General features: G+C 55.8%; 10 protein-coding genes across 10 annotated transcripts; all 10 read left to right on the forward strand.

The window, feature by feature from the left end:
* Nucleotides 1-554: 554 nt before the first annotated feature.
* Nucleotides 555-1,801, forward strand: PG986_008519 (uncharacterized protein; the record flags this gene model as incomplete). Its single annotated transcript, XM_066844741.1, has 3 exons — nucleotides 555-560; nucleotides 629-1,020; nucleotides 1,279-1,801. The coding sequence occupies 3 exons, from the start codon at nucleotides 555-557 to the stop codon at nucleotides 1,799-1,801; spliced, it is 921 nt and encodes a 306-aa protein (XP_066700853.1).
* A 736-nt stretch (nucleotides 1,802-2,537) lies between these two features.
* Nucleotides 2,538-3,086, forward strand: PG986_008520 (uncharacterized protein; the record flags this gene model as incomplete). Its single annotated transcript, XM_066844742.1, has 1 exon — nucleotides 2,538-3,086. The coding sequence occupies one exon, from the start codon at nucleotides 2,538-2,540 to the stop codon at nucleotides 3,084-3,086; it is 549 nt and encodes a 182-aa protein (XP_066700854.1).
* Nucleotides 3,087-3,246: 160 nt separating this feature from the next.
* Nucleotides 3,247-4,017, forward strand: PG986_008521 (uncharacterized protein; the record flags this gene model as incomplete). Its single annotated transcript, XM_066844743.1, has 2 exons — nucleotides 3,247-3,430; nucleotides 3,623-4,017. The coding sequence occupies 2 exons, from the start codon at nucleotides 3,247-3,249 to the stop codon at nucleotides 4,015-4,017; spliced, it is 579 nt and encodes a 192-aa protein (XP_066700855.1).
* Nucleotides 4,018-4,594: 577 nt separating this feature from the next.
* PG986_008522 (uncharacterized protein) lies at nucleotides 4,595-5,602 on the forward strand (the record flags this gene model as incomplete). The annotated part of the gene is made up of 1 exon (XM_066844744.1): nucleotides 4,595-5,602. The coding sequence occupies one exon, from the start codon at nucleotides 4,595-4,597 to the stop codon at nucleotides 5,600-5,602; it is 1,008 nt and encodes a 335-aa protein (XP_066700856.1).
* A 946-nt stretch (nucleotides 5,603-6,548) lies between these two features.
* On the forward strand, nucleotides 6,549-7,119 carry PG986_008523 (uncharacterized protein; the record flags this gene model as incomplete). The annotated part of the gene is made up of 2 exons (XM_066844745.1): nucleotides 6,549-6,922; nucleotides 7,011-7,119. 2 exons carry the CDS (start codon nucleotides 6,549-6,551, stop codon nucleotides 7,117-7,119), a joined length of 483 nt encoding a protein of 160 aa, XP_066700857.1.
* Nucleotides 7,120-8,038: 919 nt separating this feature from the next.
* PG986_008524 (uncharacterized protein) lies at nucleotides 8,039-8,330 on the forward strand (the record flags this gene model as incomplete). Its single annotated transcript, XM_066844746.1, has 2 exons — nucleotides 8,039-8,088; nucleotides 8,168-8,330. 2 exons carry the CDS (start codon nucleotides 8,039-8,041, stop codon nucleotides 8,328-8,330), a joined length of 213 nt encoding a protein of 70 aa, XP_066700858.1.
* Nucleotides 8,331-8,741: 411 nt separating this feature from the next.
* Nucleotides 8,742-9,053, forward strand: PG986_008525 (uncharacterized protein; the record flags this gene model as incomplete). Its single annotated transcript, XM_066844747.1, has 1 exon — nucleotides 8,742-9,053. One exon carries the CDS (start codon nucleotides 8,742-8,744, stop codon nucleotides 9,051-9,053), a length of 312 nt encoding a protein of 103 aa, XP_066700859.1.
* Nucleotides 9,054-11,244: 2,191 nt separating this feature from the next.
* On the forward strand, nucleotides 11,245-13,001 carry PG986_008526 (uncharacterized protein; the record flags this gene model as incomplete). The annotated part of the gene is made up of 2 exons (XM_066844748.1): nucleotides 11,245-11,383; nucleotides 12,091-13,001. The coding sequence occupies 2 exons, from the start codon at nucleotides 11,245-11,247 to the stop codon at nucleotides 12,999-13,001; spliced, it is 1,050 nt and encodes a 349-aa protein (XP_066700860.1).
* A 1,754-nt stretch (nucleotides 13,002-14,755) lies between these two features.
* Nucleotides 14,756-17,389, forward strand: PG986_008527 (uncharacterized protein; the record flags this gene model as incomplete). The annotated part of the gene is made up of 3 exons (XM_066844749.1): nucleotides 14,756-16,425; nucleotides 16,493-16,718; nucleotides 16,769-17,389. 3 exons carry the CDS (start codon nucleotides 14,756-14,758, stop codon nucleotides 17,387-17,389), a joined length of 2,517 nt encoding a protein of 838 aa, XP_066700861.1.
* A 428-nt stretch (nucleotides 17,390-17,817) lies between these two features.
* PG986_008528 (uncharacterized protein) lies at nucleotides 17,818-20,229 on the forward strand (the record flags this gene model as incomplete). Its single annotated transcript, XM_066844750.1, has 5 exons — nucleotides 17,818-18,172; nucleotides 19,168-19,524; nucleotides 19,598-19,705; nucleotides 19,772-19,887; nucleotides 19,972-20,229. 5 exons carry the CDS (start codon nucleotides 17,818-17,820, stop codon nucleotides 20,227-20,229), a joined length of 1,194 nt encoding a protein of 397 aa, XP_066700862.1.
* Between the last annotated feature and the right edge of the window lie 75 nt (nucleotides 20,230-20,304).

Genomic DNA, 20,304 nt, shown 5'->3' on the forward strand with positions numbered 1-20,304 from the left:
TGTTCAACATGGACTCCGGATATCTGGACACCACTCCGGTGAGGCCTCCGCCTCCGGGTCGCGAGTTCAACTTGGTGGATCCCGAATCAATTTCATACCAATTGGTTATTGTTATATCCGTTCTTTCGGTACTTGTTATCGTATTCACCGCGTCCAGAATCTACACCCGGCTTCGGGTAACTCATTCCTTCGGCCTTGATGATTGTAGGTTCTCCTTGGCCTGCTTACTCTTCCAAACCCCGTTGATTCCTATGCTAACTGGATGGGTGAAAATAGGGTTCTGCATAGTAGCGACAGTAAGTCTGACATTTACCTACATCAATCCAGCTCGACCAAGTGCTGTTAGAAAACCTGAACAGGGGTACTGACTCGAATTGGGGCGCCCTCAGATATGCACGCTTTCATATTCTGGCCTTGTACTTAGTCGTAATTATTACCATACTATCATTACTTCGACTGCTGCTGACCACTTCATCTGTAGTTTGCGATAAGCCGGGGGGGGCTTACTGGGGCTTCATCTGTGGGACGTCTCTCTCCGACGTTACGGGGAGTATATGAAGGTATGTGATAACTGCCCAGTTCATGACGATGACCACGGATATGATTCAGTCTGACGTTCTGAACGCAGGGCTCCGTTGCCGACTCGGTGCTTCTCCAGATCTGCGTCGCGCTGATCAAGGTGTCCTTCTTACTATTATACCGGCGCCTCTTCCGTCCCGTCACCCATATCAATATGATGGTCTGGGCCGGGATATCCGTGGTTGTCACGTTCTGCGTGGCTTACATCATCATCGTGTTGGTAGCCTGTACTCCCTGGCTGAGTGAGCACGACGGCTGGCTGGACATGGGGATGGCGAAACGGTGCGGCCTCATTGCGCCAAATTTGCTCACCGCAGCTGCCTATGTCAGCGTGTTTACCGACTTATATATCTTGGTCATCCCATTACACCAAATCCCCCAGTTGCGGCTCTCAACGAGACGGAAATTTGGCGTCAGCTTCATCTTCCTTACGGGTCTGCTGTAAGTAGCCCCCACCCAGATGAGCTTACCAGACCACAAAGACAGCTGATGCACTTTTTGCTTCTTCCGTCTAGAGCTATTGCTGCAGGCTTGACGAACCTAATCTTTCGTCAAAAGCCAAACATCCTTGATGAGTCTGATTTCTCGTGGACCACGGTTCCCGTATACGCCACATGGTAAGGCACCTCTTACCAGCTTACCCCTATCCGCTTATGGCCGTGGGGGCTCTCAAGACTGACACTACAATCTGAGAAACAGCATGGCCGAAATCAATGTCGGGCTCGTAGCTCTCTCTATGCCCGTGGTCCTCGCCCAGTTCGTGGGCCGTCTCACCGACATCGGCAAGTCGTTACGATCCTGGATCCGCAGCCGGCGCACGCCACCGCATAGCGCCGTTGACGACAGCGAGAGCTCCTCCGATCTGGCCCCGGAAGCGATGGCGAGGGCGGCGGCCGACCAATCCCAGATAAGGTCCCCAGGTCCGCAACTCTCTTGGCAGATTCCGAATGCAACCATGTCCGGCATGCGTAAGTTCATCCGCAACCTTCAGCGTTCCCGTGCTGCTGCTTCCGCCCCTCGGGCCTCGCTTTCGGGGCACGATGTTTTGAGTGATAACAACAGTCATTATGTGCGGACGTTTGACGACCTGACTTCGGCCGATTTTAGCTACCACGTCCAGTTGAAAGCGATGCGCGACAGCCAATCCACGATCAGGGTAGACAAGAGTGGAGGAGAAGTAAGAGGAGGAACTCCCTCGAGAAGAAGAGAATACGGAATGTGAGCCGAGCCATGCCCAAGAAAGCAGTACACGCACTTCTGCAAAGAAGGCGGCGGATGCTTCATGGCTGGCCAACGGAAACAAGTTGTCGCTTATCGATTGGAGACGGTTAGGTTCGGGCCATGTTATTCGACTAATGAATGATACATCGGAATCCAAGTTATTGGCTCTCTTCATATGTAAATGCTCATGTGTGGTGTGTGACTTGGCAAAGTGAGAGGTGAGCTGACCGAATAAGTGGGAACAGCAGTACCACCAAACCAGCTTCAAGCGAGACTACTTGGCCCAGCGACTTTCTTCATTTGCAAGGGTGCGATAGAACTTTGGTGTACTGGGGGGGGGGGGGGGGACCGTAGGATTATTGAAGAATAGAGCAGATCGATCTACTTGTGTCATACCAGGGAGCTGTGGAACTCAATCACCCATTGTTCTTCGGAGATGGTGGAAACCCTCAGGGTCGCAAACTTTCTACATTAACAGCACCGGAGATAGCACACCTCTTGCGATTGGCGGTGTGGCTAATCTTTTGGGCCTCCGGCTACATAAGTATGTATCTAGGAAAGACGATCCCCGACTTCCCAGGTACCCTGAATTTGCCGTCGAAAAACATCAACTTAACGTGCTTCGGGAGGTGCTCGCGACCATCTTCTGGCCCACACACCCCGAGAACCACCACACTGTCTCCCCCAAGCTCAATCATCAAATTGACCTCTCCATTCACTTACATACCAGGGGAAGAATGTCTGAGATAGAGAGACTCGAGAAAGGAAAAGCCAAGACGAGGCAAACCCAAGCCTGGCGCAACTTTTGCAGTCGACGCCTTGAGAAGTCACCATACACAGTCCAGGACCTCCGCCGTTTCGCCGCCGAGAACACGACGGGTTTCGTGGCTATCGACTTCGACGGCTGGACCGGCTCCACGACTGAGGTGACCGAGATGGGCCCCACGTATGTGCCGCCGTCCACGCGCCTGCCGCCCGAGGAGATTGATGGGGAGACACTCGAGCGACGCATCCACATCATCTCGGTGGCGAGAGCCGCCTTCCGAAGCCACAGCATTCGCATCAAGGGCCGCAAGCGCGACGATGCGCATCGAGAGGAGTACTGGTACGAGCCGCCGCAGCAGGTCGAGCCCGAAGAGGCAGAAGAAGAAGCTCTTAGGGTCCTGCGCGGGTTTAGGACGGATTCAGGGCCTCCGTGTCTGGTCGGGTTCGGACTCGGTTTCGAGCTTCGAGTCCTCTTGTTCACGTACCCGAGATTTGCTCGAGAAGTTTCCCGTCATCATTGACCTGCAGCCGGTGGCGCAGGGCTTATATGCGGCGTCGAAACAGCCCTCTCTGAGAAACACGGTCATTGCGTGCGGGCTTGGCTGCATAACGAAGCGGCGCACGGATGGGATGCTTTGCGCGGGCAATGACGCAACGAGGATTGCCCTGCTTCTTGTCAAGATGCTCGGTCTTCCGCCTGCGCCTCCGCAAGGCCCTCTGGCCACGGCGGAATTTGAGGGTACAAATAAGCGCTACAACTGGTCCAAGAATGGGTTTCTGAGGTTCCGCAAGTTCTGGCCGGAGACCCGGCCCACGCCCCCGGAGCTCTATCCATATACGGCGGCGGTGGTGCTGGAGGATGGTGGTACGCGATGTAACTTTCCGTTTTCCACCCCGGAATGCCTCTTCGGCTACTTCGAGCACTTCAGCCCAGCAGCGTCCGGCCTTCTCCTTAGGAGGCGCAACACAAGAGAGCCCCCGCGAGGCGGATACTTAAGTTTCGGGTCGTTGGAGGGCCTCGACAGCATGTTTGCCTGATAGACTTACTTACTGGTAGGCAAAAAGGGAATCCCGAGAATTCAAAAGGAGATGAAACAAAAAAAGAGAATATTGTCGCGTGCGGGATTCGAACTCCGCGCTCCCCGAAGGGAATTGGTTCTGGACCTGGCCCTCGGTACTCCCGCCATGAAGAACGATCCCAGCGTAAACATCAGTGAATTCCCACTCACCGTCACTGACGTGAAAGGTCGCCAGTGGGATTCGAACTTCCACGTCGGTTTCCCTATTGGATCTCTAGACCAACGCCTTAATCTCGGCCAAGAGCGACTAATTGTGATGGGCAAGAGCGACTATTTGTTGAGGGAAAGCCGCGTTATTTGCAGTTTTGTGGTTCAATGCTTGCCTAGTGCTGGTACTTGGGTACTGTCGGGGGCACTCACTGTGTGCAAGTGACGGCGTTGGGAGCTCGGCTTGGGTGTTGGCAGGCAAGGGAGGTAGCTCGCAGGTCGATACATATGTAAAGTATGTAGGTAGTAGATCAAGCCCTTGAGCAGCAGCATCCGAGGCAGCCTTCAATTGTAGGTACCTGCCTACTTACTTAGTGGAGCTGAGTACCATCTTCGAGTCGTTGGGAGGTAGGTTGGATGTAGCTGTCCAGGGCCAAGGATCCTCCAATCCAAGAACTGCCGACCATCTTTGGACTTCCACATTCTACACAATGCCCCGAAAGGAACATGGAGCATTGGGGACCAACATGACCAAGAGCAAGACACCGAATCTTTGTTTGCTTCCCAGTCTCCTTGACGGGCGGACTTTCAATCACAATGATATTGTAAGTTAGCATGTTCTTTGTTTCCACACAAAGAAGTCGGCGAGAGGGTATAATAGGCCGGCTGCTCCCTCGGTCCAAAAGACCCTACGGGGCATAGATTGGACGATTGCGCGACGCGATAACCACTCCCACTTGCGAACGATTACCACTGTATCTTTGACAGAAATACATGGTCCGCTTCTATCAGCATACCCCAAGATGACCGATCTGTTCCAGATCCTCAACGTCGGTTACGACGCCGACTTTATAGAAATCCGACAGGCCTATTACCGGAGACTCCAAAACATCAGACGATATGTCAGGGAAGAGGAACGAGCCTGGGAGACCGAAAGGGCCGTGCAGGCATGGCGAGTCCTCGGATCTTGGGACACTCGCGTCAGATACTTGGAGGAGCTCAGGCAGAACGGCGTGTTGGGCGCCGGCCACCAACAGCACGATGCACGATTCCAGCAAAAGGCGGCACGACGCCGGCGTGGTTTCGCACCTCCAGATGCGTCACCACCAGCACCAACAGGATCAGGGGGATCAGATGGATCAGCGGGATCAATAGGATCACCGCCATCCACATCATCCGACGCGCCAACAGAATCATCAGTGGCTTCACCAACGCCAGCAACATCTAGACCCGCACCCTCGGGCGTGGTTGGGCCAGAAGGCAACTTGGAAGGGAGGCGTCCGGCGCAGTGGTTCAAGTCGGTGGCCACCAACGCCCTCACGAACTTTGGACACCTGCAGGAGAACCTCACGCAGGCCTACGAGGCCACCGACCGGACCCGCCGCCGCCTCGTGGTAGAGCTGCGCCACACGCCGGAGCTCATGCAGGCGGTGGGCGCGTACTTCCGGGTCATCACGAACGCGTTCGACGCCCTCGCGGTCGCGATGGCCGAGCTGGAGGACTACATCCGGCCGGCCACCGTGGCAGCGGTCCGCGACGAGTGGGACTACCGCACCAGCATATTGACCCGGCTGGCGGTGGCGCGCGACGTGGCGTTCAAGTTTTGCGCCTGTGCGCTCATGCTGCAGGAGATCGTGGGCGAGACGGTGGCTGGCAAAGGCGGCAACGATGAGGCGAGGAAGCAAGAGCTGCTGCGCGATCTGAGAGCCATCTTGGACCAGTGGCTCCAGTTGATCAGTAGCACACTTCACCCGGGGGCCACATGGAAAGTTGCTCGAAATAGCTCGGGCTACGGAGGAGTCGGGAGTTGAGGAAATAGGAGATCAGCGGTCAAATTGGATCGGGTCAGTGAGCCTGCAGGGACTTATTTTTGGATACGGGTACGGGTACGGGTACTGGTACTGGTACTGGTACTGGTACTGGGTCGCAGGCCAGGCACGGCCTTTGCATCTTTGACCGCCTCCGCTTGGCTTGGCTGTGTGTTGTCAAGCAGTCGGGCCTTGACTTGGAAGTTGGAGGTAAAGTAATGCAACACCTGCCTGCCTTGATGCTGACAATCTCTGTAGCCCCGACCAAGGCCGCGCAGTGAAGCACTCGGGCTCGGACTTGGAGCCAACAACAAGGAACAAGGCACAAAGCCATCAATCATGCTGGCCGCCTTGTTTATGCATCCACTGCCAATTGCCGGGCCGCGGGTTGTTCCGCCCCTCAGTCCCAGGCCCGTCCCAGATTCGCGGCTCTTGGCGATGCAATGCATGAGGCGCACGATCCAGCTGCGGTGGAGTTGTCTCTCCATAGAAGGCCCATCGAAAGCCCAACATGGGACCGCCAGCGCTCATTTGCCCAGCAATGCGACCTCGTATTCTTCGACCCCAGTGCCCCCGATTGCCCCCCCAATAGCTAGCCCTTTCGTGCCAATACTACGGCATCGAAGGAGCTAGACCAACGGCTGAACGGCTTTCTCCCACCAAAGTGGAAACGATCGTCACGCCCCGGGAGCTCGGATGACGTTGCGAGAGGCTGAGCCGTCCGAACTGTTGTTGTTGTCGCCCAGATAATTTCGGGTCCTCGTCTGATCTCGAGTTCTCAACTCAGTATTTAAATCCAACGTCCGCCGGCTCTAATACCTTCTGCTTCTCGCCCCTTCTCACCACCGGCAATATCACCAGTATTACCATTCCATTCGTTCCTACCACCCCAAAACCCGACTCAGAAAAGTAATAATTCTTTAATCACCTCCAACTCCCAACCGTCAAAATGCGTGCCTCCACCTTCTTCGCCACCCTCGCGGCCACCGCTGCCACCGCCTCTCCCCTGGCCGCCCGCGCCGCCGACTACCAGTGGGACGTCACCCAGTGGGACGCCGGCTGCAACAACGACGGCTGCACCTACCAGTTCAAGATCGCCGGTGCCGCCACCAGCGACTACCCGGCCCGCCCGGCCTTCTCGGCCAGCTGCACCGGCCAGTCCACCGACGGCCAGGTCTACACCCAGTACGCCAACTGCAAGCTCGACAGCAAGGACACCAAGGGCACCCTGGTCTCGCGCATCAACAAGCCCGCCGAGCTCCTCGGCTCGCGCACCGTCGTGCCCCTCCAGGTCAGCTTCCAGTTCGCCGACCTGAACCAAGAGTATGTTATCCCCCTTCCCTCCTGATCTCTCCCATGACCCGCGCCTGAGAGAGATGGGCAGAATGCATGTGCTAAACTGCTTCCCCAGCAACACCTACTGGAACTACACCGGTGTCCAGAACACCACCTTCAACCGTGGCGGCACCCCTCCCCAGTCCTTCGCCATCATCCCCAAGGAGTCCTTCGGCATTGCCTAAATGCCTGGACCACCCGGATCTGACGGCACGCGAGGGCGATGGTGGTGGATGCTGGAACTATGTACATAGTTCAACTTTCTAATGTAATTACTCCGTAACGAATCATCTGTACATAGCGGCTTTATTATATATCACCTGAGTCAATATTGCTGTCTTCTTTGATGCTGTGATGATGTTGCTCCCCTCTTAACTGAGTGATCAGCGAGGCGGGTCGATGATGGGTACCTCTTCCGAGAGCCGATCGTGATCTGTTTGATGGATGTAGTTATTATTAGCGTGCGGCATAGTTTACGGATCCCAACGAATCGTGTGTATTTACGGCACGACTGTGCCGCTTAAGGCATTGTACCGGTACATCTCACGATGCATCCCACGAGACATCTCGACCTATTTGAGTAAAATTATTGAAAGCATGCCAATACAACGCGAATATAACCAACCCGAACCCTATCTAACCTTAACCAAAATTGTGAGAAACAAAGTCATCGAGAATATTATCGGCGAAGTATCGATACATAGCGGTCACGTAACGATTTTGGTGTTTTGGCTGGCAGCTTGGGCGGCACAGTCGCGCCGTGTATTTGGAGGCGAGCGGGTCTTACCATCCACGCTTGTTCACACTTGCGATGCCCAAAACCCCGTCCTGGCAGCTAGTTGTGTGGTGGCCAAGCTTCTCGCAGCAGAAGCGGCGGCGGCGGCGGAGTGTGCGGCTCTGAGAGCTATTTGGGAGCGGATGTACACAAGGAAAGGCAGCGACTGCCGGCTCGTCTCTCGCAACATCGGTGTCCTCATTAGAGAGGCACGGTGTCATGGATGCGGATGAGATAGCGATGGTCGAAGGAGATGATGAGTTGTACGAGATTTTCATACCGAGTGGCGGAGTTGAAGCCCGTTCCGAGAGATCAAAGACTGCACGGCCATGCTGATCAAGCGGGACGGGACCATTTGCTTTGGACTCGCAGTGGTGGTGTACGTGGAGGTAGGTAAGTGGGAAAAGGAAAAGGTGGTCCACGGCCACGAATGATCTTTCTTGGTTGACCGTTAGCAGTCCGAACCGCCCAACTATGTCTAACAACGCTCAACACTACCAACAGAAGCAGCAGAAGCAGTGCCATCAGCCCAAGCCCGAGCAATATGAAGCCCCCAAGAACGAGCACAAGGCCGAGAACAGTGTGCCTTCTTACCAGCCCGAGAAGGAGACGGGCTACTAAGCCACTCGTTTTGCACAATTCCCCTATCTACTGTCAGCAGTGCGTAATGTAGTGATTTGACCAGTGTGCCTCGTCCGCTTTCGGCACCTGCATTAGCGCCTATGCAACCAGGCGGTCGGGGAACGGGAGGGATACCACGCGCAAGCCCAGGATATAAACCTAACCCCCAAGGGAGGTGCCATTTGCGTCCCGTCCCACCCCTTTGGCTTTCCAAACGACAAACAACCGCGGCAAATATTCGCGATACAGTACCAAACTGGTCCCCCTAACCAGTCGTTTCTATCTATTCCACAAAGTAGCTTCCTCTCCAGTCAAATCTTTGAAGAAGCCCTGCCCTCCCCGTCCCAGATGGGAGCAGAAGGTTGAATTACCGTCCTTCCCCTCCTTTCCCATCCCGTTGCGGAGTAAACCATGACGATCCACACGCGGTCCGGCTCCATCTCCCCCGTCTCCGCGACCCAGCTGTACAAGGGCGTAAGCCACGCATCGGACCGGCTGGAGCCTCATATCGCTCTACGCATCCTCTGCCGGGTCAGGTGGAACAGCAAGCGGCCCGGCCTGCAAGCCGTGACCGACGAGCACGTGCTGGTGCAAAAGAAGGGCGGCGGCGGCGGCGGCGGCGGCGGCGATTCAGCGGGAAAGATCAGGTCGAAAGAAGAAGTGCGCGACATGATTGCCAAGGTACGAAACAATTCCGAGACGTCACGAGATACGCAGGGCTGATATTGGTTCGGTCATGACCCCACAAAAGGCTTTGGAAGCCCCGAAGTCGCAAGTGGTCGTCTTGTCATCGAGAGATTCCAAGACCAGGGATGTCCTCTTGGAGTACTCACCCGAAGGAACAAGCTCCTTGGGAGACCGGCCGGAGCTCTGGGCATCCCTCGCCCGAAAGATGCTGGAAGAGCGAGCTGCGAAACAGTAGAAAGGTCCTTTCCGCGGCATAGGGCCTTCGGCGTTGATGGGACGTCTCCAAGTTTCGTTCGCTAGAATGCCGGACGGTAATGTCTTCTGTTCCCGGAATGGGCAATATTTAGCTGCCAGGTGTTACCGCTCCCTCAAATGGTATATGCTTTCCCCCAATCCCGTTCTGCTTGCAACGTAGTGACCGTTACGCGCTACTTACTGCGCATTTAGTGAATAGCTTACTTTTTTTAATATATATGGTTTTCATATAGATGGCAAAAGCCCCGTACTTCCCACGGTCTGCCTGTGTGAACACATTGCGGATGTCGAAGACTACGCACTTTCGGCTACAAGTGTGGAGTGGAGGGACACTTGAGCCGAGGCTGTCTAAACGAAACCGGCCCTTTCAACGAGAGAGAGAGAGAGAGAGAGAGAGAGGAGATACGCAATGCCATCGATGAGGGCAGAGAATGGCCTACACATTTGCGTTACGGGCTTACTCCCCAGATACAAGAGACTAATGATGGGGCACAACCAAGGTCAAACCGATAACTGCCACCCAGACGGCGAGGGGTCTTGGGCACTATAAACTACGAATTGCAACGCCAGATCCTGGCGGCCGTCAAGGTCGCGATCCTGGACTGCGGGTCGGGGCGGGCCGATTCGCCATGACCCAGCTCTCTGGCCTCCATTGCAAGAGCGAGGATATCTGAACTCTCAAAGGCTGCGCAGGTTTAGTTGCAAGACACCGAGAGAAATTTCTCCCTGGACCCTTCCTTTGTATTTGAAGAATACCGTCGAAAGACGGAGAGTGGGCCAACCCTGGTCCAACAAAGAGCGTTGAGCATCTAATTGCCGCCGGCCGCAGAAGCAGCCACTGACATGCAACTGCATTCCGCATTGAGTGATACTCAGGACGTGTTTACTTTTTGTCAGCCAGCTTAACTTTCTGCCGTGCACGCACCTCTTCAGCAGCTTATTTTGAGCCAGCTTTTCGGTCCGGCTTACCAGCTGATTCTCTCGTCGACATCACCGGCGCCTTCCGTGCTGGCGTCGAAATAAGGCCAGCGTTCATCCGGTACGTTAACGGCCGAGCGCGAACAATGCCACACTTACCAATTTTGACGCACGCCAACGCGCGCCAGCTCGAGGACCGAGCGCGAGCAATGCCACACTCTACAGCACCCTCCAGCACCTTCTACAGCACCCTTTACAGGGCCCTCTACGCCCTATAAGGCCCTGTAAGGCCCTAGAAAAAGCTGGATCAGCCGGCCCTAAGGTCGGCTGAACCATTCAGCCGAGATTCGTCGATCCGATTGGCCGGTTAATAGGAAGAGACGAGACGACGGCAGCCAGCTTTTTTCACTTTCAGCCAAAGGGTCGAAGTAAACACACTGCTGAATTTTCGGCTGATATGTAAAAAAAGGGGGCCGTCACCGGACATATGCTTCTAGCCCCTTTAAGGGGACGTGCGCGGCAGAAAGTTAAGCTGGCTGACGAGAAGTAAACACGTCCTCAGTTCTCATGAAAGCCGAGGGCCACTCAAAGGACTCCGAGTTGCGTGGGATCGGGAAGCAAGTATGCGATCTGGGTAGTGCTTCTTCAAGTTACCACACTGCCCTCCATATCGAAGCAACAGGCGGGTGGAGAATGTCGCGACGGGAAGATTGCCGGTGGCTGCTAAATTGGCAACTCTCTGAGGCGCTTAACTGCGCCGGGTCAAACTCGGCTTATCGTGCGGCAGCGGCTTCTGGATGTCCCCGTCGACCACCTACCAAAGAACTGGGAAGTGGGACATGGCTTATTGAGTTTGATTCAGGCTAATATAGATATAGTTAATCTGACAAACGAACATCTGAATAGAGAAACAACCCCGTGAGAGCATCAGTGGTTTAGTGGTAAAATCCATCGTTGCCATCGATGGGCCCCGTGTTCGATTCACGGCTGATGCAAGCAATTATCTTTTTGCTCTTTTGTTCATTTTTGCACTTGCATTTGGCTTCGAATCGCAATGCTACCTCCCATGTGTTCAAAGTATGGTAGTCCCGACCATTGGACGTATAGCACGAAATTATTAGCTGGGCCTGCTGCACTTGGCTCAGCCTCATCCAAACCGATTAGTGATACCAACTTCACATGTCCGCTAACTGGTAAGTAAGCCAATATCGGTCTTGGAGGCTCATTGGCCCGAGTCGGAGGGTGTTCACACCGGTTCAACGGCTTTTGAAAAAGCAATCAACTTACCTGAGCCAAAAGTCAGGCTCTGTGGTCCCTGCCTGCATGCCAAGTCCGGCCAAGATTGGTTTCGTGCACTCAGCCTGCTTTGATCCTGTCGGGCCCCAACGAATCAAAAAATACCGGGCAAGCAGGCAGGCGTCGAAAACAACCCCGAGAATATCTGAGATGAACCGCGCCAGAGCCCGATCCAGAGAAGATCAGTTACGAACTCTGCAGGATGGCAATGAGTCAACGGTGGTTTGACCGCCGGGCCGCACTGGCTAGCTTCAGGCTTGACGTGCAGATGCAGTGAGACCGGCATCGGCTGCCGTGGACGTATCGCAGAGCCCGAAGCGAAGTCGTCCGCGCCCGACTTTGCTGACGGCATAACACACACGCTATTACCCCGCCCGACCGACCCTGTATCGTGCGATCAGCGGCTTTGGGGTCTAGGTCCCACTTCCCACAGCTTATATCTTCCCCTGAGTTCCCACTGAGATCGGTATCGTGGGTGTCGTTATCATCGAGGCCCTTCTATTCGGTCATAACCGAATTAGGAAGCGAACGTCTCTCACACAAAAGGCACAGCAACTGATACCCTCATCCCCCTACAATGGGCGAACAACTCTTTGTCCAGCAGGTGGCCTTCTTGGAGGGCATCAACGGCATCACCCCCTCAAGGAGCTCTTGCCCGCGACGCTCAACAACGTCCACGCCCGCGTCAACCTGCTGGAGCGCTTGGTAGACCAGCGCCAGCCGCCGACCGTCGCCCCGGACTGGGACTCGTTGCGCTACCGCACCATGCGCCTCTGGCGGACCCCGGTCCGCGGTCTTCCCAGCACCTACGCCCTCGTCGTCTCGGCCGACAAGTGGTGGCCGTCTGCCGAGGAGACGGACGACCAGGCCATCGCCCTGGCCCTCGAGCGGACGCTGCGCAGCCTCGGCATCTTCAGCTACTCGGCCACGCCGCCCGACGCCGTCGAGAATGGCACCAGTAGCGACAAGGATGGTAGCAGCAGCAGCAGCAGCAGCGACGACCAGTTCGACATTGCCGCCCAGGAGTTCTGCAACCTGGCCGGCAAGAACCGAAAGAAGCCGCTGAAGCCCTACGCTAGCGTGCGCGAGCTCTACGCCGCCGCGTTCGAGCTGAACCTCGTGCTCGAGGGCAAGCCCTACCTGACGGTGCCGTACCCGCCGGTCCCCCCAGTATTTGGACCCGGCCGCCTGCCCATGCCCGGCATACCCATGGGGGAAGGTGGTCGTCCGGGAGGGTCGATTCCCCCGCCTTCTTACAGCCCACGCGGCCCACCTGTCATAATCCGGCCCAGGAAGCACAAGAAGAGAAGCAGGAAGACGCAAAGCAAGGGGGGCTTTCTGCGCTTTATGTTGTGCGGTCGGGGCGACGACGACTCGGACGACGACTCGGACGACGAGAGCGTCCGGGCTAAGAAGGGATGGAGGCGCTGGCTGCCGCGTTGGCTATCGTCGAAGAAGGGCCCAAGAGGCTATGAAACCGATTCCAGCAGTGGTAGTAGCAGTCTGGCTGATTAGACTCATCGGCGGCTCTCGACTGAAGCGCTCGAGCAAGACTTGAAGCAACGTTAGTCACACCTCAGAAGATTGGGGCCGTTGGTGTTGCCGAGGTTGGGGAATGACTGTATAATGAGGGCGTCTCACGTTAGAGGGCAGGTATATTCAGGCAAATATATGGTGTCTTCCAGCCGCAAGTTCTACGCTTGCCTTCCTATGGTGCATGTTTGAAGACTGCACGACATTAGCTTTTTCGAAAGTTAGTGAAACCGTGTCAGTGTGATCTTATGCACGCAACTAGCTTCCTGATGAAGTCTTCTTGAGCTGCCAACCAGCGCTGCTGCAGGTGCAGAAACACTTACAACCCCTTACTCGCCCGGCGTCACGGCCACAACTCAAAGTTCTCGCCCGAGATCTCCACAATAACGAACGAGCCGCGACCGCCATCGACTCCACTAAAAAATGAAAATCTCGTGAAGCCAAATGCTAAATGCGCTGCACAGGTGCAAGCCGTGAACCTCCAGCCCCCGAGATCGGGCAGAAACGGCAAAAAAGTAAAATTGAAGGTCCGCCTGGGGCTCGAACCCAGAATCTCCTGATCACATGGAATCGTAGTCAGACGCCTTACCATTGGGCCAACAGACCTTGTGTGCTAGTGTGTGTGTGTCATGTTTGATGGTGGCTTATTGGTGTTTATCACGGGGATACTCAACAAATGCGTTGACGAGAAATAGAAACGCTTCGCCATCGACACGACAAGGTTGGACACGAACAACTTGGCTGGGCTTAAAACTGCAAGTTGAGAGAAACGTTCTTATTAGCTTATGCAACGGGTTAGTTGGTGGACATTTGGTTTGCCGAAGAGTCGACAGGGGCAACACGCTCTAGCAGGGATTACTTCCTTGGCTCTCCGGCATCTGATAATTATCGTAAGGATCATGCCTGGGCCCATCGATCTACTCTACTCGGCCAACGGCGCCTGGTGCCTGGGTAATGCCTGCCAAACACGTTGCCTAGCAGTCGGGATTTCATCTCTCTTGGCCTTGGCCGTTATGCCTCGGCATCCTTGGTTGGAGACACGACTTGGAATTATTAGGTAAGATAATACCAACGTGGGCTCGAGCAATCTACTCCTCGCTCCCTCTAGGCCCGATTTCGACCGGTTTACTCCAACCTGGACTGCAAACTGACGATTAGATAGATTAAACATGACTCGTGCATCAGGCAAGCCATCGGCAGTCGGTCCGGCGCTCAGAGTGCCTGCCATCCGGAAGATCCACCCCGTTTCTCCCGGCGATACAATGGACGAAAACGGCGACCAAATCGTCCCATAGTGCCTGAACTAAGACTCAACGGTACAAGGGGCTTGGGGGACAAACAAGCCGGCTATCGTGCCGCCCCATCCATAAGAAACTCTAAAACGGGATTCATCTGGTAAAATGTGACATCGTCTGCTCTTTCCGGGCATTCGAGTGGATGTTAGTGTGCGGCAACCAGTCACAGCATCTAGATGTGGCCTTGTTTCTTCAGTGCGCCGATGTCCTGTCCGTCTCCGTAGCAAGGAGATCGTGGTAAAACCAACGCGGAATCTAATTTCGCCGCGAACATTGGGCATGGTAAACGAGTTCGTAGATTCGCATGTGCAAGTCGGCAGTTTTCCCGGTAAACAAACTCGTCCAGTCGCTCAACAGCTGAACCTGCAGGTGCACCAACTGGTCATACCCAAGAGAAAAGGCGAAGAAGCCTCACGAGAGAAAGACACTCGAAACAGAGCCATGCCGTTCGACCTAGACTCCATGGACGGGTCGATCGACGAGATCCACGGACCGCGCCGGCCCATGCACCCACAGCAACCGCGATATAAACAGATGCCAAGGCTCGACGACGAGATCGACGACGATCTTTTCTACAACCGGTCGCCGCCCAACAAACCCTGCGCCGCCCAAGCCGCCGCCGCGCAGACGTCCCTAGCCATGGATGACATGCCCGAATACGGCGCCCGACCGTCCGGGAGGGGGCGCTCTTTCTCCATGGACAGCGTCCGGCCCGACCAGCACCGACAATTCGGCCCGGCCTACAAGACCAACTACGACGTCGGCAAGGACGCGAACTTTGAGGACGTCCCGCAGTTCGCCGAGGCCAACTTGGGCTTCCCGAGTCCGCCGAAACAGAAAGATACGTCGCGACGGACGTCTCGGAGCACTAGTATCAGCCAGAGGAAGGACGATGCCAACGGTCATCGCAGCCGAGAGGAGGAGGATCATGAAAGCGCCCCGAGACAGCTTCCTCAACCCCCAAAGAGGCCGCGCGAAGACGAGATCGAGGCCGCTAGGAGGATACTGGCGGCGGCCGAAGCCAGTAGCCGTCGCGAACCCAGCGCACAACACGACTCTGGCGCCGCGTCACCGAAAAGATCCCAAACACCACCTGCGACAGTCCGGTCCGCCACCCCGCCTCCCATCGGCCGGCCGAGGAGATACTTCTACGACGAGGCGGAGCCGGGCCAACAGCAACACAAGGAGCCAGCAGGCCCGGGCACCCCCGACAAGATCCCCCCTCGTTCCTCGTCCAAGCGGCCGTCCTCCCTCAAGCGACGAAGCGCCACCAGCATGTCGACCATGCCATCCCGCGTCGAGCCGGTCCTGGACCACTACCAGCTGGACGAGGATGAGGAGGAGCCGCTCCGGCCTCCTCCGATGCTCAAGGACTACGGCAGCATGAGCAGCCACAAGCGCACCGGGAGCAACGGAAACAACAGTAACAAGAACCACAACGCTCGCTCGGCGCGGGAGACTGAAAACGCCCGGGACACGGACGAGCTTACCAGCTACCCCCGCGGTCTCCCTCCCGTACCGACTGCTAAAGGCCGACTGCGCCGAACCTACAGCGACGACAAGTTCTCGCTCCAACGCGGCAGCGGTGGCGGCGGTGGATACGCCCCCTCGTCCAAGCAGAGCGTCGTGAGCCACGGCTCGCGCCACCGCATGCCCGAGTTTTTCAGCGAAGAAGCCTTCCAGGCGGTGCTCTACAACCCCATCACCGCGCACGAGCTCCAAAAGTTCAGCGAGCAGCGCCTGTGCGGCGAGAGCGTCGACTTCCTGGCCAAGGTGAACCAGTACCAGGAGTCCCTCAGCGGCCTCGGGTCGCAGCTGGCGCACATCCACAAGACCTTCATCTCGGACAGCTCGGCGTCCCAGCTCGGCGGTGTGCCGCGCGAGCTGCTGCTGCAGGCGCACCGCGACATCAAGGCGACGGTGTCGGGGACGTTTGCGGGGATGGAGGGGCTGTTTGGGGATCTGCAGAAGCGGGTCGAGCAGACGGTGTTTACGGACATCTACCCGCGGTTCGTGAGGGAGAAGGTGGCGCTGAGCGCGATATATGCTTTGGCGAATGATCGGCACAAGTACCAGGGATTGGGCGATTGCTTCTGCTTGAGCGATCCGAAGTATGTCTAATTCCCTTACCCTCTCTACTTACTCAGAGTCTTGTGGCACAAGCTAACAACCTCCCAGCAAAGCCGACAACCCCATCGTCTTCGCCTCCGACGGCTTCGTCAAAGTCACGGGCTACAGCCGCCGCGAAGTCGTGCCCCGTAACTGCCGTTTCCTGCAGGGTCCCCAGACCGACCGCGAGACGGTCCGGAATATGAAGATGTCCCTGGACGCGCGCAAGGAGACGGTAGAGCTGATCCTCAACTACAAGAAGAACGGCGACCCGTTCTGGAACCTGCTGTACATGGCGCCCTTGTTCGACGAGACGGACACGCTGGCGTTCTTCATTGGGGGCAGGTCAACTGCTCCACCACCATCCGCTCCAACACCGACGTCATGAAGGTCCTGGCCGGGACCCCGACGCCGAAGGAGGGAGATCTCCCGCCGCCTAGAAGAGCGCCGGTGATCCACCGGCAGAGCTCCATGCCGTCGGCGCGCAAATCTCTACTAAAAGCCTTCGGCGTCCGCGTCGACGAGGCGCGGACCCTAGGCAAGTCCGGGATGGAAGACCAAGTCTTGGGGAGGATGGAAGGCCAAGACCTCGACGCTCAGATGAAGGAGTTCCGGACCGCGTACTCCAAGTACCTGGTCGTCAAAGCCGACACGTTCGTGATCCACTTCTACTCCGAGGGCGTGAGCGAGATGCTGCACCCGGGCAACACGGCGGGATTAGTCACGGGGCAGGAGGTGTTCCGGTTCTTCAAGGCCAACATGGTGAGCAAGGAGACCGACTACCGGTCGCGCGTGAGGCTGGCGGTCCGGAACGGCAACCCCATCAGCGTGGAGATCCGGCTGCAGACGCGGCGGAGCGCCCTGTATCGCGGGGACGAGCGGTTCGTGACGCACTGGACGCCGCTGAAGGACGAGCATTCGGGGACGGAGTGGGTGGTCATTACGCTGGCGCCGACTATGGGGTAGTGGTGGTCTTAATACTCAGAAGCTCTGACAGGGAGGAAGTTATAATTAGCCCGATGAATAATTCTACCAAGCGAATAGCAACATAACGTTAAAGACGAAACTAGATTGCTGTGCCGTTTGCCAAGATCTCTCACCGTATGTGCAACCGCAATGGCGATATTGGCCTGTCTAACATAGAGTTCAGACCAATAAACGCAAAGGCTGTATCTTGATTAGGCAACTTTGAGTCCCTGGTACAGGTGGGCTTGGTGGCGGCGGTGGTTCTGCCCTCTTGCATGAACTCTATTAATCTTCTCGTCCACAATGTCGTTTATTTATTTCAAAATTCACCTGTACACCGGATACTGCCAACCATCGTCTCTTCCAGTCGCTCTTTATTATCCCAATTTCGACAGTTCTTCGGTGCATCGTCCCCCAAGCTGTTCAAAATGCCTGTCCCATGGCCATACTTTATCGTTGTTATAGCTCCCACACTCGTGGGATGGCTCCAGCTGGCCGCTTTGCCCTTCGTCCCAGTGCCGCCTAATGCTGCACCACCGACGCCCATCAGCCTCACTGTGACATCGGTGATCATGGTCTGGCTCGCGCTCGCGCCCGTCGTCACAGCCCTTCTCCTCGCCTATGACCCTTACGCGCCCGTGTCCGTGTCCGCCTTCGTTTTCGTCACATCGCTCGTCCAACTCTACTTTTCCAAGAAGAGGTTCATGACGCCCAGGTCCGACGAGGAAAGCAACACCCAGCAGCAGAAGGAAGAGCTCCGGCCCCTCGTAAAGGAGCCACACGGTACGAGTGGTCATTATATCTGGGATGGGTCGCATATGTGTTGATCTACAAACCACGTCGCCACCATAACGACAATGTCCGGACCCAAGAAAAGAGAAGACACGACCCTTAAGACGATCTTAAGTCATACTCAGCCTTCGACCCAGCAGGATCTGCCGAACTACTTGACTCGAAACATCCCTCTACAAATTTGGGTTCTGTGCATCTGTGACGACAGCAGAGCGATTAACTTATGATGCTTCTTTGACTGTCGACACTATCGCGAACATGAACACAGCACTACTTCTAGGAGCTGGCGGATAGTTAATACAACACGGATCACCATGCAGCCAGATGCATTGATCCTCGCTTCGGGATCCCAAACAAAGCAGTCCGGAGATGACAAGGAAGAAGCAGCACCATGTTAAAAGGATGGCTTGGCACTTGGTGATGATGGGCGACGTGACAGATACGGCACTTTTGGGTCCAAGACGAGATCTAGTGATATTACTTCTACGTTGCTGCAATGACATCATTCACATTGTCCTCTACCTATCTCTTTAGTCTGTATCTAGAACGTCGCAGGTGATGTCCCTAATTTCTGATTCATTCGAGCTTTCGTAAACGAAGACGCCTATGGGTATTTGGCGCTGGGAGCTGTAGAAGCAACCTTAAGAGGTATGTGGTCATGCAGATTGCGGGAATTTGATTGGCGCCTAACATCGCGCCAGCCAGTTGCTTCCCAGTGGCCCACAACGTGCATATCATGGCGGATTATTGGAAGCCGGGCACCTAGTAAGCATGATTGGAGCGATTGTACAGCGCCAATGCAGCTTCGAGCTGCACCTACTGTTATCCAGTGCCGCAAGAGACGGAACACCAGACGGACGTCATGTTCAGCAATACGCCATCCGTCGGTATCTGCAGAGGGGCTCTACGTGTGACCAAACCAACGGCCCAACTCTATCCTAGCAACAACTTGACTGCGTAAAGAAAGCTCTTTGGTGCCAAGATAGTCCCCTCGAGCAGCATCAATTCCCGTACTACGTTATCCTTATTCGCTATCGACACTGCCAAACCCATCGCCATGGCGGCCGCAGATGTTACGCGTTACAGCATGGACTCCAGCCGGGACTCGCAGGACGACGACGGCGCACTTCTCGGGCATTACCAGACACGGTACAAGAAGGGCGGCTACACTGGGAGAGGCAAAGGAGCTGCGAGATGCAGACACCCGGCTGTTTACTTTCTCTCCGGCCTCTTCGCGGGGCTGACTCTGATTGGGTTGGTGTTCATCTTATACATGAAATTTGCTACGGGACGGGCGTGTTCGGCAAGTCTGACGGGGGAGGTCAACGGCATGGTACCGGAATGTAAGCCAAGAGAACAACCCCGGAGAAACGACGCTGTTGCTACTCCAGTGAGACTGACGGCATTTCAATGCAGTTCCCGTTCGGCAGGTCTTGTTTGGCCGCGATCCGCTGGCCACAAGCGATCACGCGACAGAGGAGTCCAAGAACGCTACATATAATGACTGGCTATCGTATATGCCCGGTGAGTAATACAAATATACACCTGTACCGCGCATAGATATCTTGCTAACGCATACCCTGCCCGAAGTCGGAAACGGGTTCGTGGCGCTCGGGCAGCCACAGGGGAACTTGCTACCGCCCCCGATCATGTACAACAACAAAGACACGTACAGCGTCGCGTACACTCACCAGCTGCACTGCCTGGTAAGCCCCCCGACAAGTCACTAACCATGTGTGCTGTATTCCTACTCGCAACGTGTCCACGACATTGACGTGCCCACTGTGTAGTACAGCATCATGACCATGTACAACGGCCTGCTGGACGGCTCGATGAGCGCGCCGACCTCGCACAAGCATATCGACCACTGCTTCCGATACCTGCGCCAGTCCATCGTGTGCTGCGGGGACACCGCGCTGGAGGGCCAGGATCCCAATAAGGACGTTATGGGGACGGATGGTACAGGGGCGGTTCATCTGTGTAAGGATTACGACCAGCTGCTTAGTTGGACGGAGTCGAAGCGGGTGGTGGATGGGCATGTTATTTAGGATTTGGAGAAGGTGTCACGGCATGGTACGGGGCAAGTTATGAACGTAGACCTTTGATTACTTCTGTCGACAATG

The sequence above is a fragment of the Apiospora aurea genome, assembly GCF_038362705.1.
Source record: "Apiospora aurea strain CBS 24483 chromosome Unknown utg000005l_segment0_segment0, whole genome shotgun sequence".
NCBI classification, from domain to species: Eukaryota; Fungi; Ascomycota; class Sordariomycetes; order Amphisphaeriales; family Apiosporaceae; genus Apiospora; species Apiospora aurea.